The 16,670-nt window shown below is 41.0% G+C and overlaps 1 protein-coding gene across 1 annotated transcript in view; it reads right to left on the bottom strand.

Moving 5' to 3' along the window:
* Positions 1-16,670, bottom strand: part of ksr2 (kinase suppressor of ras 2) — a 396,641-nt gene that overhangs the window by 157,841 nt on the left and 222,130 nt on the right. The window contains exons 7-10 of the mRNA XM_088000110.1: positions 11,201-11,284; positions 6,170-6,237; positions 3,505-3,609; positions 2,137-2,255 (exon numbers count right to left, since the gene is read on the bottom strand). Coding sequence (XP_087856236.1) covers positions 2,137-2,255; positions 3,505-3,609; positions 6,170-6,237; positions 11,201-11,284 — 376 coding nt within the window. The remainder of the gene's footprint in view (positions 1-2,136; positions 2,256-3,504; positions 3,610-6,169; positions 6,238-11,200; positions 11,285-16,670) is intronic.

Below are 16,670 nucleotides of genomic sequence, written 5' to 3'. Positions count from 1 at the left end.
TTTCCTATAATAGGGTGACCAGAACTGGACGCAGTATTCTAAGTGCAGTCTAACCAAAGTTTTATAGAGCTGCAACAAGATCTCACGACTCTTAAACTCAATCCCCCTGTTAGTGAAAGCCAAAACACCATATGCTTTCTTAACAACCCTGTCCACTTGGGTGGCCATTTTAAGGGATCTATGTACCTGCACACCAAGATCCCTCTGTTCCTCCACACTGCCAAGAATCCTATCCTTAATCCTGTACTCAGCTTTCAAACTCAACCTTCCAAAATGCATCACCTCACATTTATCCAGGTTGAACTCCATCTGCCACCTCTCAGCCCATCTCTGCATCCTGTCAATGTCCCGCTGTAGCCTACAACAGCCCTCTACTGTCAACGACATCTCCAACCTTTGTGTCATCTGCAAACTTGCTGACCCATCCTTCAATCCCCTCATCCAAGTTATTAATAAAAATTACAAACAGTAGATGCCCAAGGACAGAGCCCTGTGGAACACCACTCACCACAGACTTCCAGACAGAATATTTTCCTTCTACTACCACTCGCTGTCTTCTGTTGGCCAGCCAATTCTGTATCCAGACAGCTAAGTTCCCCTGTATCCCATTCCTCCTGACCTTCTGAATGAGCCTACCATGGGGAACCTTATCAAATGCCTTGCTGAAGTCCATATACACCACATCCACAGCTCGACCCTCATCAACATTTCTAGTCACCTCCTCAAAGAACTCGATAAGGGTTGTGAGGCATGACCTGCCCCTCACAAAGCCGTGTTGACTGCATTTAATCAAGCCATGCTCTTCCAGATGGTCATAAATCCTGTCCCTCAGAATACTTTCTAACACCTTGCAGACGACAGACGTGAGGCTTACTGGTCTGTAATTGCCGGGGATTTCCCTATTTCCTTTCTTGAAGAGAGGAATTACATTTGCCTCTCCATTTCCACTCACCATTTGAGTGGACCTTGCCACACTGGTCACCAGATTTCTCCACACTTCTTGCCAAAACCACATCGCTGATAACCCTGTAAGATTCTGCCAAAAAACTAAAATTGTTATGTTGCAAATTTCATTTTCTCTCAGTGTTTTTCCCACTGTGCAAGCCCAGTTAATCTAAACTGTTTCTCATAAATTCCAACCAAATTTTCTCTTTCAGAAATTTTAAATCAGCACTTATTATATTTCGTAAAGGGTACCTTGACCAGAACAACTTCAAAATAAAGCAGACATGCCTTTTTCTATTCTATAAGAGTTAGCAGGACTTCTTGAATTTTGAATTTTCCTCAAATTTCAGAATAAATTATCAGTTACTTACTAAATGAAAGAATGTTAATTATATTCTCCTTCAGAAAGTCTCTTTCAGATCCAAATGGCCTCCTTTTGTGCTGTAACTACTTTGTAATTGTATGATCCTTCTCTCTACCACATAACCAAACAATTTACAACAAACCAGAATAAATTGCATTTAAGTTGTTTTTCAAACTGCTGATGCAAAACAGAGCAAAATAAATTATGTTTGTCACAGGATGTTTGGAAATAAGAAATGGAAGTGAAATTTTCATCTTATTTAAATCTCTCTATGCCCTCACCCCTTCCATATCTCAGGAATCTCCTGTGCCCTACAACCTGCTCAGACTTATATGTTCTTCCAAGGATATTTACGCATCCCTGATTTTTGTGCCTCTGCCAGTGATGACCATGCCTTCAGCTACATTGGCCCTAGCCTCCAGAATTCCATCCCTATGCCTCTCCACAGATTTGTCTCCCTTTCCCGCTTTAAGATATTCCTAGTAACATACATTTTTGACCAGGCTTTTGGTTACCTCTCTTTTGTGGCTGGGTGCCATATTCTGTTTGATCACATACCTCGGACATTTTATTGCATTAAAAGCAAAATGCAAATGCTAGCTGATGTTGAATAAATAACATAAATAATGTGTATTCACCACTAAGATATCAATGCATTGAACACGGTAGTAGAATTTAAAGCTAGATGCCAGGACATAAAATTAACATGTTGAATTGTCTGCCTGACTTTTACCAAAAATATGGTTATTTGTGTAATGTCAACAGCAATACCTTTAGTGACATATCTGCCTGCAGTATGTGAACTGTAAGCAAGGTTAATGACCTACCTTATTAATTTTGTTGGTTTTAGGCAGTGTTTGGCTGGAGTGCAGATCAGAGTACCTAGGAGGCTTCTTAAGTGGATTGTTAATATCGCATGGCACAGATTCTGTTCGCACAAGTCTTGCTGAAAATCAGAGATGGCTACAAGTGAGGAAAAAGCTATGCATATTACCATTATGATGTATGACTTAGTGAGTTATTCCATAATTAGTCACTTAACTTACTAGCAATGCCTGCTCTCCATATCAAAGCTCTCAAAAAACAAGGCAACATTGATTAGAAAATCAATTTTATTTATGTTACAATCTCAGTCCTTGGACAGCTTTTCCTAAAATGTAGTTTGGGACACCAGTGGGGCTACCAGTTTATATTTATAGGTCACAAGCTCTGTTATAGCAATGGCCATCCCAAACCCCATTTCCTCGCTCTCATACATTTTACCCTCCCACCCACTCCCAAAATGTTCTCACTATTCTCCAGTTCTCACAAGGAGCTGTGGCAATTTTCAAGCCTAAAAATGGAGCCACAGTGTATAAACATTTAGAAATCATGGTCTCAGGATTACATGAATTCTGGTCCAAAATTCAAAGTGAAGCCTTTTGGCACAGGGAAACTATTAATTTTATTATTCAATTATCAATTTTAATGATTAATTTTCCATGCACTCAGAGCCTAAAAGGTCAGGAAATTTTCAACATGGCTCCCAGACTTAGCAGGTCATAATTTGGATTTTAATGCATTTTTTTAATACAAATTGAAATGTATTTCATGAGAACAATGAAAGTATGAAAAATGAAAAACTTTCAAGGCAGCCTGCTTCTACACTGGTTATCTAAGCACTTCTTAATCAAAAGATCCATGTGCAATGGCCAATATCTTCCAGGTGCATTTTTAGAATTAATCTGTTGAAATGAACTACTTTTAAAAATAAAAATATAGGTTACGATTGCTTGTACAATTACATCATGGGATCTTCACCTTACCATTTCAAGTCACAGGGATCAGTTCTGAGTCCCTTTTTTTTGTTTGTTATTTAAATACAGATTTGGATGAGAATATAGAGGGTATGGTTAGTAAGTTTGCAGATGACACCAAAATTGGTGTTGTGGTAGATGATGAAGAAAGTTTTCTAAGATTACAAAGGGATCTTGAACAATGAATCAATGGGCTGAAAAAATGGTAGATGGGGTTCATTTTGGATAAATGCAAGATATTGCATTTTGGTACAACAAACAGGACAAAACTTATACAATTAACAGCAGGGCCTTGTACAGTGTTATAGAACAGAGGGATTTAAGGGTTCAAGTACTTAATTCATTGAAGTTTACGTCACATATAGACAGGGTGGTTAAAAAGGCATATAGCACGCTTGCCTTCATTGCTCCGTCCTTTGAGTATAGGAGTTGGGAAGTCATGTTGAGGTTGTACAGGACATTGGTGAGGCCTCTTCTGGAGTACTGTGTCCAGTTCTGGTCGCCCTGTTATAGGAAGGATATTATTAAGCTACACAGGGTTCATAAGAGATTTGACAGAATGTTGCCAGATATGGAAGGTTTGAATTATAAAGAAAGGTTAGATAGGCTGGGACTCTTTTTTGCTGGCATGTAGGAAGTTGAGAGGTGACCTTGTAGAGGTTTATAAAATCATGAGGTATAGATAGGGTTAACGGTAGGTGCCTTTTCCCTAGGATAGGGGATTACAAGAGTAGGGGGCTTTTTTAAAGGTGGAAGGAGAGAGATTTGAAAAAGACATGCAGGGCAAATGTTTTACAGAGGATGGTTCGCGTGTGAAATTAACTTCCTGAGGATATGGGCACAGTTACAACATTTAAAGTACATTTAGATAAGTACCTGAATAGGAAATGTTTGGACGGATATGGGCCAGGAGCAGGCAGGTATGTCTAGTTTAGTTTGGGATTATGTTTGGCATGGACTGGTTGGACCAAAGGGTCTGTTTTAGTACTGTATGACTCTGTGACAGCTCTATTGCTAAAGAAAGAATAGGTCAATAAATTAAATTTTTAAATGCAATCTTTTAAAGCTAAAAGATGATTGGAATTTTACTAATATTGATCAGTAAATCTTTGCATCACTGAGGCATAAGTTTTGAAATGTTGGGGACAGCTTTAGTTTCCCTGGAGGAATACTTTGTACTTTAATTTCATCAAATAGGGTACTGTACCCTGGTCAGTGATCTTCATTCCTATACTTATAGGCCTTGTAAGAGAAAAAAAACTTTGTGGTTGGAATAATTTTGTGCCTTTTTTTAGAATAGGTGAAATGTCTATTAAAGCAGTGGTACCGAGCTGTTTTGTCTTCAGGGACTTGGGACTTCTAATTGTACTTGTAAGAAATATGTTGCAAACATGCATATATCTCAGATGCTGAAACTAGTAGATCTTGGTGTTCTGATTAGAACTGATTCTCCAAGCAGACAGTGCTACTTTGACTCGTACTTTTCTAACTCAAATGGAACATGCTAAGAAATAAAATCAAAACAAATTGTTGTTCTAGTCTGAAGGACGACTTTCCCAGAGCTCAGGGCTGCATTTACACAAATAACTGCAGTTTGATCAGCTGCAATTACTCTGTACAAAGGCAACAAGGATAAAAAGCATCTGGACTCACTACAAATTTGCATTTATAGCTTTCAAATTAACGCTCAGATGATGAAAGTCAGAGGAGCTGATTTTGGGGACATTTGCCCAAATGACAAAGTAGCTCTACATTTCTTCTTTAATATTTGGTCTAGGGATCAAACAAAATGAAACTGCATTTATAATGCTATTGTATTGGTCTGGATTCTGGAAAATGGGCCCTTTGCTGAATCTGGTTTGGTTATGTTGGCAGCGCAGTCATAAATTTCATATGAGGGAGTCAGATTTAGCACCAGGTTATTCATGAGTAGTGATATCTGGGAGTACAACAACTTGACAGTTATGGTGGTCTGGATTTAATGCTCAGTAGCAAAGTGATGATGCTTGCCATTGACCTCAAAGAAAGCTGCCCACCAAAGTCTAGCAATCTCTGTGATGTGGATTTCCCCCATTCTGGCATTAGTTTAAAATCTGGCACCATATTAAGGGGGTATCTAGACATCAAACAACAATGATGTCATCTGTAAGAGTAAACAGCCAAAAATATTGAAGTATTCTTATAAACAGCAAATCAGGATGTAAAATTATTTTACTTAGGTTTAAAAGTATTTTTATTTGTGGTTTAGAGATAGCAAAATGAAATGATGGTGCACACATACAGAATAAAGTTCCAAGCTAACATTTCATAAACAATATTTAGACGTCCTATTTTAAAAATGTGGATACTTTTGTTGTAACAGAGAAACCTTTTGTTCAACAAACTTCTTTTCTGGGCCATAAAAGCTTTTAGCAATAATTTTGAACTTAGAACACCATTAAACCTTTTATTTGGGTTTATACACTGAAACTGGTAACATGAAAGGGCAAATACTTGTCAGTCCAGTGATTTTTATCTGATTGCAATCTGAGGAGCTTTTGTAGGTTACCCTATGAGGATGAGTAAAATTACTGACAGCAGCTTCTGGATTTCTATATTTACTGTGTATGTACAGCCCCCAGAAGTTGATGTGAACACTGACAGAGCTGCCTGATCAGCATATTCTGATGGATCTTAAAATCAATTATGTGTACTGTGCCCTTACTCAATAAAATGCATGCATTTAACATAAAGAAAAATACACTTATATGTTTACAAAATTGAACGATGCAATGGTTTTTAAAATTTAAGTTAAAGCTCTCACAGAGGCAGTCGCAAATGAACTACATTATTTAAAAAGAAGAATGCAACGAAAAGGAACTGGTAAGGGGCCCAATGACTCATTGACAAAGGACTGTGAAGATACAGAAATAACTAAGTCTTTTTTAATTTGATTCATAAAATTCAAAAATGGCATAATCACTTTATTTGTCCCCAGCATTTAACAATGGAGGAACAGATAAGTGGCACATTTCAAAGTCAAAATACAAGTAATTATTACAACATACAAATGTATTAACCTCACCTCCACGATGAATGATGAGTAAATGACAAGGTGGGGCTTCTTTGGTGCATTTGTTGTGGCATTTTAACCTAATGAAAGAAGAAGTGAAAGAAAACTATTCATACAGGAAGTTGATTTGATATTAGATCAACGTCAATGGCATGCTTATATGGTTCTCTCTGTTGTCTATTTTCTCAAGGTTGCTTACTTTTTAAGCTACCTTGGTTTATGGTGTGTTTAGGTATTCCCAAAATTACGGTCCAATCCACTTGCTGATAGTGATGACAGATTGGCCTTTTAGATATTTGCCAATTGCTCGCTTGCTATGATATACATTGGGCCAAGCCAGCACCTCTGGGGAAGGTGATCAATCCCTCCAGATTTGTAGCAGTTTTGCATGTCTCAGCAGAAAACACCAGCTAATTCCTCACATCGAAACAGAAAGATCATTCAGAATACTAGTCCATGACTACCAAAACCAATGGAAAACAGCAGGAAGAGGGGTATTGGTCAGATTCTCAGTATAGTTGAGTTCAATTCCATACTCTAGCTCTGATCTGGATAGCGAACTCTGGGATCCTACTCTGGGGCTTTGTGGCAAATGTTTTTAATTCAGAATCTGGTTATTATAATATTCATTTGGACAAAAAAAAGCTGGAAAAGCACATTAGGGGCAATTGTGCATAACCCACTCACTGAGACAGCAAAGTAAATAGAATGGGATATAGGAAGGCAACCTCTCCATTGCAATCACACACGCACCAGTCACATTCAATCCATAAGTTTTCCAAACTGCCAAAGAATAACATATAAGAAGGTAATTTGTTAATTTTGTGCTGTGAGGCTAAGCCATGCATGTTCGAAATAGCACATCCCAGGGTTCACAAAATGTATCTAGGGCTCAGTGTGTTGCTCTGCCAATGGTCAGAGTCATACCCCTTTATCCATCTGTTAAGACTTATGTAATGGCAAAACTGGACAACTATTATAAGCTTTATATTTTGGCAGGTGTACACTAAATGAAAGCCTCATCAATCTATGTAACTATCTGAATCACTGTTTCAACATGTTGATAATATGTTCCACCATAAATCAGCGGCCACTTGTCTGAAAATATCATCAATTTTTACTCCCACATTAAACCATGGACTGGTATTCTTTTCTGCTCATTAAGACATTGGGTTGGTGTAAGAGTAGGGACATCCACATGCATGCATTCATGCGCTCCAAAAAAATGGATAACATGCTTGTATAATTTTCATTAAGTGAGTGGTGAAAAGTTTGCCAAGATGTTAATGCCTCTGTCACCCAATGTATGAATTAATGCATTGTTCTTTAATTGTTCTGGTAAGAGGCAAGTTGCTACATGTAAACTTGGCAGATGTAAAAAAGATATAATTCCTTGTTATGAACAGCGTGCTGACAAATCAACCTGATTACACCAGGGCTTCAAATATTGCAAACGTGTAAATTAGCTCATTGACTTGTGCCCATTCTTTGCTGGGAAATGCTGCAGTCATCAGATGGCATCACAGCAAACAGGAACAACTGTAAGGAGTATCATCCTCTAATGTCCAAGAGAAAATTGCAAACTTGGGAATAAATAGCACAAACGATTTCAGCAGGACTTCATCCCCCTTTGTGATATAGTCTGAACTCAGTCTGATTTTAAATTAAAATGTTGAGTCTAATTTACCTTGCGATCCTTAGTTGTCAAAATATGATCTCTAAGGTTAAACTTGCAAGTCTGTACTCCGAGTAAAATGAATGACCATCTGATTATTCTACCTCAGAAGCCATATCTCATACTCTGGGGTGTAGTCCATCTGGTTCATGTGATTTATCCATCTGCAGGCCATTCAGATTTTCTAGCACCTTCTCGTTGGTGATGGCCACCATACTCAAGTCTACCCCCTCACTCTCTTGAATGTTTGGGATATTACTCATGTCTTCCACCGTAAAGACTGACACGAAGTAATTATTCAGTTCCTCAGCCACTTCCTTGCTCCCCGTTACTATCTCTTAAGCATCACTTTCCAGTGGCCCAATTCCACTTTTGCCTCCCCTTTGCCCTTTCTATATCTAAACAAACTCTTACAGTCTTCCTTCATATTACTGGCTAGCTTACACTCATATTTAATTTTCTCCTTCCTTATTTCTACTTTGTTGCCCTCTCTTGGACTTTGTAAGCTTCCCAATCCTCTGGTTTCCCAACTGTCTTTTGCCGCATTATATGCTTTTTCTTTTGCTTTTATGCTATCCCTGACTTCCCTAGTCAGCCATGGTTGCCTCATCCTCCCTGTACCATTTTTCCTCAGGATGAATCTCTGCTTTGTCTCCTGAATTATTCCCAGAAATCCCTGCCATTGCTGTTCCGCTGTCTTTCCTGCTCAGCTCCTCTCCCAGTCAATTCTACCTAGCTCCTCCCTCACGCCTCTGTCTAGTTGTCTTTATTCAGTTGTAATACTGTTACCTCTGATTCTATCTTCTCCCTTTCAAATTGCAGAGTAAATTCAATCATATTATGATCACTGCCTCCTAAGGGTTCCTACACCTTAAGCTCCTTTATCAAGTCTGCCTCATTGCACAACACTAAATCCAGTAGTACCTGTTCCTGGATTAGTGGTGCTGGAAGAGCACAGCAGTTCAGGCAGCATCCGAGGAGCAGTAAAATCGACGTTTCGGGCAAAAGCCCTTCATCAGGAATAAAGGCAGAGAGCCTGAAACGTGGAGAGATAAGCTAGAGGAGGGTGGGGGTGGGGAGAAAGTAGCATAGAGTACAATAGATGAGTGGGGGAGGGGATGAAGGTGATAGGTCGGGGGCGGGGAGAGGGTGGAGTGGATAGGTAGAAAAGAAGATAGGTAGGTAGGACAAGTCATGGGGACAGTGCTGAGCTGGAAGTTTGGAACTAGGGTGAGGTGGGGGAAGGGGAAATGAGGAAACTGTTGAAGTCCACATTGATGCCCTGGGGTTGAAGTGTTCCAACGCGGAAGATGAAGCGTTCTTCCTCCAGGCGTCTGGTGGTGAGGGAGCGGCGGTGAAGGAGGCCCAGGACCTCCATGTCCTCGGCAGAGTGGGAGAGGGAGTTGAAATGTTGGGCCACAGGGCAGTGTGGTTGATTGGTGCGGGTGTCCCGAAGATGTTCCCTAAAGCGCTCTGCTAGGAGGTGTCCAGTCTCCCCATTGTAGAGGAGACCCCATCAGAAGCAACGGATACAATAAATGATATTAGTTGATGTGCAGGTAAAACTTTGATGGATGTGGAAGGCTCCTTTAGGGCCTTGGAAGGAGGTGAGGGAGGAGGTGTGGGCGCAGGATTTGCAGTTCCTGTGGTGGCAGGGGAAGGTGCCAGGATTGGAGGGTGGGTTATAGGGGGACGTGGACCTGACCAGGTAGTCACGGAGGGAACGGTCTTTGCAGAAGGCGGAAAGGGGTGGGGAGGGAAATATATCCCTGGTGGTGGGGTCTTTTTGGAGGTGGCGGAAATGTCGGCAGATGATTTGGTTTATGCGAAGGTTGGTAGGGTGGAATGTGAGCACCAGGGGCGTTCTGTCCTTGTTACGGTTGGAGGGGTCGGGTCTGAGGGCGGAGGTGCGGGATGTGGATGAGATGCGTTGGAGGGCATCTTTAACCATGTGGGAAGGGAAATTGCGGTCTCTAAAGAAGGAGGCCATCTGGTGTGTTCTGTGGTGGAACTGGTCCTCCTGGGAGCACATACGGCGGAGGCGGAGGAATTGGAATATGGGATGGCATTTTTGCAAGAGGTAGGGTGGGAAGAGGTATAATCCAGGTCGCTGTGGGAGTCGGTGGGTTTGTAAAAGTGTCAAGTCGGTCGTCATTAATGGAGATGGAGAGGTCCAGGAAGGGGAGGGAGGTGTCAGAGATGGTCCAGGTAAATTTAAGGTCAGGGTGGAATGTGTTGGTGAAGTTGATGAATTGCTCAACCTCCTCGTGGGAGCACGAGGTGGTGCCAATGCAGTCATCAATGTAGCGGAGGAAGAGGTGGAGAGTGGTGCCAGTGTAATTATGGAAGATCGACTGTTCTATGTAGCCAACAAAGAGACAGGCATAGCTGGGGCTCATACGTGTGCCCATGGCTACCCCTGTGGTCTGGAGGAAGTGGGAGGATTCGAAGGAGAAATTGTTAAGGGTGAGGACCAGTTCAGCCAAACGAATGAGAGTGTTGGTGGAAGGGTACTGTTGGGGACGTCGGGAGAGGAAAAAACGGAGGGCTTGGAGGCTCTGGTCATGGAGGTATTACCTGTTCCCCAGTGGGCTCCACCACAAGCTGCTCCAAAAAGCTATCTCATTGACATTCCACAAATTCCTTTCCTTGCAATCAACTACTAACCTGATTTACCCAGTCCACCTGCATATTGAAATTCCCACATGATCATTGTAACTTTGCCTTTCCTATCTCCTGGCGTATCTTGCACCCCAGCTCCTGACTACCATTTGAGGCCTGTACATAACTCCAACTATGGATTTTTTACCTTTGTGGTTGTTCAATTCTTCCCACATGGATTCTACACAATCTGACCCTACTTTGTTTCTTACTATTGATTTAATTTCATTTCTTACTAATAAGGCCACCACAACTCCTCTGCCCATCTGCCTATCTTTTCCATAGTATATATATCCTTGAATATTCAGCTTCTAATCCTAATCCCCTGGCAGCCAGGTCTCCGTGGTGCTCACCATGTCATACCTGCCAATTTCGATCTGCGCCACAAGCTCATTTACCTTATAATCTTTATACCGCATGCATTCAGATATAACACCTTCAGTCCTGTATTAACCTCTTCTCATTGTCGTTCGTTTGTCCAGTGAGACCTTTATGGTAGATTTAGATGCTGTAGGAATTGAACCTGGGTTGTTGGTACCACTGCACTGCAAACCAGCCAGCCAGCTGAGTTAATCAACTCTGACATTAAGTATATTTCAAATTTACTTCACTGACCGTAAAGCATCAAAGTCTTTCTTTTTCTTTTACATTACCACTAGTGTGAACTGAAGTAATTATATCACAAGTTATCTGGTTTGGTTACATACTTGCAGTTTTTACATTTCAAGCCAAAAAGCATCCCTTTCCCACAAACTGTGCAGGTCTGAGACATCCAATACTTGGTGGAAAATCTACAAGAAAAATAATTAGACATCAAACACTGAAATCAATTTTTTAAAATTTGATTTAAACAAAACTAAAGTGACCAGGAAAGGTGTAAAGGAAAATGAAAAGCACATGATCAAATGTTAATTTGTATAATGTAAACTGTAAAACAACTCATTGTAAGGTGATTAAGATACATTATTTTGAAGTATTGTGAGTTTGTAAATGTTAAGGAATCAGAATATTATTTGATTATGTTAAAATAGCATAATCCAGCATGGAATTTCGACTTTTGAAAGCATATCTCTACTGCCATAGTATGTTACAGACATGAACTTAGTTTACCACTGAGGTGAACTGCAGACACATTCCCTTAAAATTTCCTAAAAAAAAAACCTCCAAAATTCGTACTTCTCCTATCTGCAGACTGTATAGTGCTGCATCCATTCAATTGATATTGGTAGAGAGAAACCCTGTGGAAAAAGTTTCCAATAAATTAGAACAGCAATCGACAGGAGAGGGTGAGAAAAGATCTATATGGCCCACCAGGTCCATTCTTTGCCAAAACTGTAAAAATTAAGAAATGTTTGCACAACAGCTTCTGTCACAGGCTCACCAACAACTGAATCAAGAATAGATGCAAATTATTGTAATTGATGAGTTCAATGGCCCACAGCAACAAAGTCTAAACAGACATAGCAGGAACTTTAACAACAGACCATAAATAACTTGGGCAATGAAAACTAGTACAAGATGTCTGAGTCCTTCACACCCTATCATTTCATTGACCTCAATTCCTATTTTGGTTTAAAGAAATCAAGTGGTTAGACAGGAGTAAAGCAGGGATCTAACCCATTCTTGATTTGACTGGCTGCAATTTTAAAATGCAGGTAATAAGCACGGCTTTCCTGAGTTCCTTTCTATTATCATCAGTGTGCGACCAACAAAACTCAATGAGCGATTTTAATACCAATCGAGGTGTTGGATGGTTTCGCTTCAAGGTCAAATCTGCTGACGACAGTAGCCATCACCCAATGAGAAAAGCTTTTTTTTAGATTTTCTGTGAGGTAGCAAGAGTAGAAACATAGGAGGAAACTGTTTCCATTAAACCCCACCTTCCACCCCCCCCATTGCAGCTTCCCACCATTTGATAGGCACTCGCCTCCCAGAGCTTTCCAAAGGCATGAATCAATGCCTGGGCCAGTTGCTGTGGTTCGCTCTGGTATCTGCCAGCTGCCTGCACCCTCACTCCTAGGGATTCCTCTCACCTTCAGGTGATAATCTGATTTATGCGTGCATGTAAGGAATGGGAGCCAAAATGTATCAGCATCAATTTAAAAGGTTTTTGCTCATCCTGTAGGAAACCCACACAGACACGGAGAGAATGTGCAAACCCCACACAGTCGTCCGAGGCTGGAATCGAACCCGGGTCTCTGACGCTGTGAGGCAACAGTGCGAACCACTGAGCCACTGTGTCGTCCAAAAATGTTGTAATTGTACCAGCCTCCACCACTTCCTCTGGCAGCTCATTTCAAACATGTACCACCCTCTGCGTGAACAAGATGCCCCTTAGGTCCCTTTTAAATCTTTTCCCTGTCACTTTAAACCTATGCCCTCTAGTTTTGAACTCCCCTACTCTGGAGAAAAGGGCTATTCACCTTAACCATTTTGCAGACACTGGAGCAGCCATGGAGCGATCACAAAGGTGTGCACTCCTGTCCAGATCTGGAACCTGCTCAGAGACTGAGGAATTTAATTGCCCTGATGGGGACTGTGGATGTCGGTAACCTGGCAGGCACCGTCTACCCTGAGACTGCCACTGCTGCTAAAATCTGTAGGTGACAGGAAGACATTGGGCTCCCCTCCAATGCGTTCTATTGCTATTTATCAGTTCTTCCCTGTCATGTGCATCTCCAGAGGGCAGGTGAAATCCAGCCCAATATGTGACATGTAAAAACAAAAACTGATCATCCCTTTAAGCTCGATGGTGCCAAGACAGGTAGACTAAGAATATCTATGGGTTAATCACTCTTCTGTGCCATGTTAGACAATTTCAGCAATTTAGAGAGGACTGGCAGTACATCCTCTGCATTCCAAGGTTAGTAAAGGAATAATTATTATCTGTAGACTGGAGATTTAGGTTCAGAGTCTTGCTTGCAAACAACCCCAATTCAATCACAATACAGGAGACATGTCAAGAATCATCAAAGCAAGTAATGTATTAGAGGATTGGAAGTATATCTCAACAAATATATACACATAAACAGAAGTTCAACATATTTATTTTCAGTGTGGAACTTTACTAACGCCTTGTGTGAGGTCAGGGGTTAAAAGAACATGAGCAAAGTTATCTGGCAGAGCTGAGTTAATATTAAGTTTTCTTTCCATTTATCTTGTTACAAGAAGAACAATTGATCACTTAATGTATTATAACAAAATACAGGTCAACAGCAAATATACTGACCCATTACAATCCTAAAACAAAAGGAAACCCTGTGATATTGAAGAAAATACTTTTTTTCTTTCCAAATAGCTTAAAAGAGAGAATTTAAAAATTAAGATTTTTTTCCAAAAACCATTGCCAAACTAATCATTTTTCTTGCTGACATTGCATGAGGCAAAGTCTGGAATAGTTTTATTTAATAAAGTGAGAGTATTACACCACATGGATTACCCTCTGCTCTGCTAGGTGTGCTATAAATGTCAAGGCACATTTCTAGAGAACAAAATTCTGACCTTGAAGTGTGTTTCAAAACCTAAACTTAAATTTTATTCCTTGTCAAAAAAGTGGGAGTAGCCCTAAATATCTTGGCCATGTTTGGGGTGAATTAATTTGGCAGTTGTTGAAGGACTTCAGAAATATTTTGAGACATTTATTCTCAGAAAGATTTCACTACTCCTGGTGAGAACAGCTTGCTGTTGGCTTGCTGATAAAATCATTAACACTCCTGGCCCACACTGTAATAACAACTCATTGCATTGTTTTATAGTGTAAATGTTACAGATTGCTACTCTCTGAGAGAACATTTCTTTTATTTATTGAACATTTCCTTTGGATTAGATGAAGTGGCACTAATTGGAAATGTTACACAGAGATCATAAGGATGGCTAATGCAGAACATCAACATATCACAAGGGTGGGGTAGGATTTACTCTTCAATGATTGAGTTCAGGCCCATCAAGAATTCCAAGCACAATGCTCTGCACCTTGAAATGACAATTGAAAGAATGAAAAATCACTATGAATAATAAACACTGAAAGAAACAAAACAAGTAAAAGAAATGGAGAGAGGAAAATCTGAAATACAGAGAAAGAAATTAGAGAAATCGGGAGTAGAAACTTGTAGGGGTTTGAGTGATATAGGATAGGGCAAGATGTACAGCACAATCAGGCAACAAGTGCTGGGAGTCCACGTGACATCTTTTGTATTTTTCTCAAGTGGTATGGCGAGATCCTTGTTTAACTTAATTAACAGTAATTATCATTTATAATGCAATAGCTCATTAAAATTCAGCCTCCCATCTGATCTAATTTGCGAAACAAACTCAATGTCGGGAAAGGTCAGCATGAAAACCAGAGTTAGCACCCGGCGGACTCAGTTCACTGCTTGCTCTGAAGGACCTCCATGTTAGAAATGAGGGATAAAAATCACAGGATACACTCAATGCGCACCAGTAGCATACATCCCACATTCACATGTACTGGCATCGGATATGTGCCTGCCTCAATAAACCCTAATGGCACATCTCCAAGCCACTTACACAATTCTGTATTTCAATGCTTCCCCTAGGGCTGCAACTATCATTGTTATGCTGCAGCAAGGTCACTCAGGGATAAGCACTCAGCCCGTGGACGGGACCAGATTCTTCACTTACTCTCATAGCATTCATTTAACTCTAAACCTGTTTGTTCACAACATCTGTGTCTCACCTTGCCTTTTTGCATCTTGCCCTCTCAGCCAGAGATGGTAGGCTCATATCACTGCTATTTTGCCTTGCTGTTTAACAGAGATACAAAGCCAGGATATTTATATCATATTAAATATTGCCATATTTGTCAGCAGTGATCAGTCAAGTCAAGCGGATAGCCTTCACTCAAGAAATCTCAGCACAGTAAGTCAAGGGCAGCCTCTGATAACAGTCAAAGGCCTGGTCTGACCAGTCAGAATCAGGTTCCTCTCTGCATAAGAGTTGAGGCTAAATGCAGAGCAGCCCACTACTTCTCTTGAGTCTTTCTGCTATATTGTGGAGATGTTACCTGCCTGGAATGAGAGAGGGGCAGGTATTACAGAGGATGAAATTGGATGGCACAGCTATTACTGGTGGTATACGTGGGGGTGGGGGGGGGGGGGGGGGGGGTGGGGGGAGAGGTGGGTGGGAATGATGGTGATGGTGGAGGGGTGTTCCGTCTGAGTGAGTAAACAATATGGAGACATGCAGGGTGAGTGGTGTCGGGGACTGGACTGGGGTGGAGGATAGCGAATGAGGGAAGATGCTACAGGCAATAATGAGAGTGGCATGAGTCTTGGTGGGAGGTGGCATAGGACCACAGTTAGAATGAGCATGAGGCATGAGAGAAAAGATAGTGGAACTTTGCATGGTAGAGTGCGGAAGGTGCTGGGTATTTCTCCAGAGAGCTGAGAATGCTCTAATCCTGGTGGAAACATCGACCAGGCTGGCATGGTATGGTCCTTGGGAGGAGGTAGTCCTGCCATAGGACAAGCTTATTCAGCAGGACCTCCAGGACCATGCCTGCAAAGTGAGGTGCTTATGTCCCCTTGTCTGCCATGTCCTGGACAATGTCAGAAATTGTGCAAGGCAGCCCTGGACTGAGAGTGCTTGTCTGGGTATACAAAGGGTGCATAAAGATGCCAGGGATCAAGGAATGCCAGTCATTGGCCAGATGGAAATCTGCTGAATGGTGAGTTGTTCCAGATAGGGTCGGAAATCAGACGTGAGAGACACCGTAGCGGCATGGTAGGTAATTAATGAGGTAAGTTTGGTAACATATGGTGAGAGAACCCACTGAGCCTCATTGTAATAAATCCTCCAAAAACTTCAATGCAATTCAGAGTTATCCAAGAAAATATAAGATTCAGCCCAGAAAGTTCAAAAGTTCAGAATGATCTTGAGACAGAAATAACAGAGGTTTAAATGAAATGGAGAGATGAGTGAGATCAAAATGGGAACGAAGCTAGACAAAACTGAAGAGGGAGGAAGGTATTTTTAAGTCAAACATCATTTAATGAGTTTGGCCTTCATAATGTAACTACTCAAGACTCATGAGATTTAATTTACTTTTTTGAGGAAGTCCTGCAAGTTGGTAGGAACAGTGGAGTAACATCACTCTGGTACAGCTAATTTTGGTGCCAATGATTTCTTGAGGTTTAACAGTTCAAGGAAAATGCACTG

This window comes from Chiloscyllium plagiosum, unplaced genomic scaffold (genome assembly GCF_037043375.1).
Source record: "Chiloscyllium plagiosum isolate Xiang-an unplaced genomic scaffold, Cpla_swu_hap1 HiC_scaffold_24, whole genome shotgun sequence".
Taxonomy (NCBI): domain Eukaryota; kingdom Metazoa; phylum Chordata; class Chondrichthyes; order Orectolobiformes; family Hemiscylliidae; genus Chiloscyllium; species Chiloscyllium plagiosum.
The sequence above is the reverse complement of the archived record's forward strand: the minus strand, read 5'-3'. Positions and strand labels throughout refer to the sequence as shown.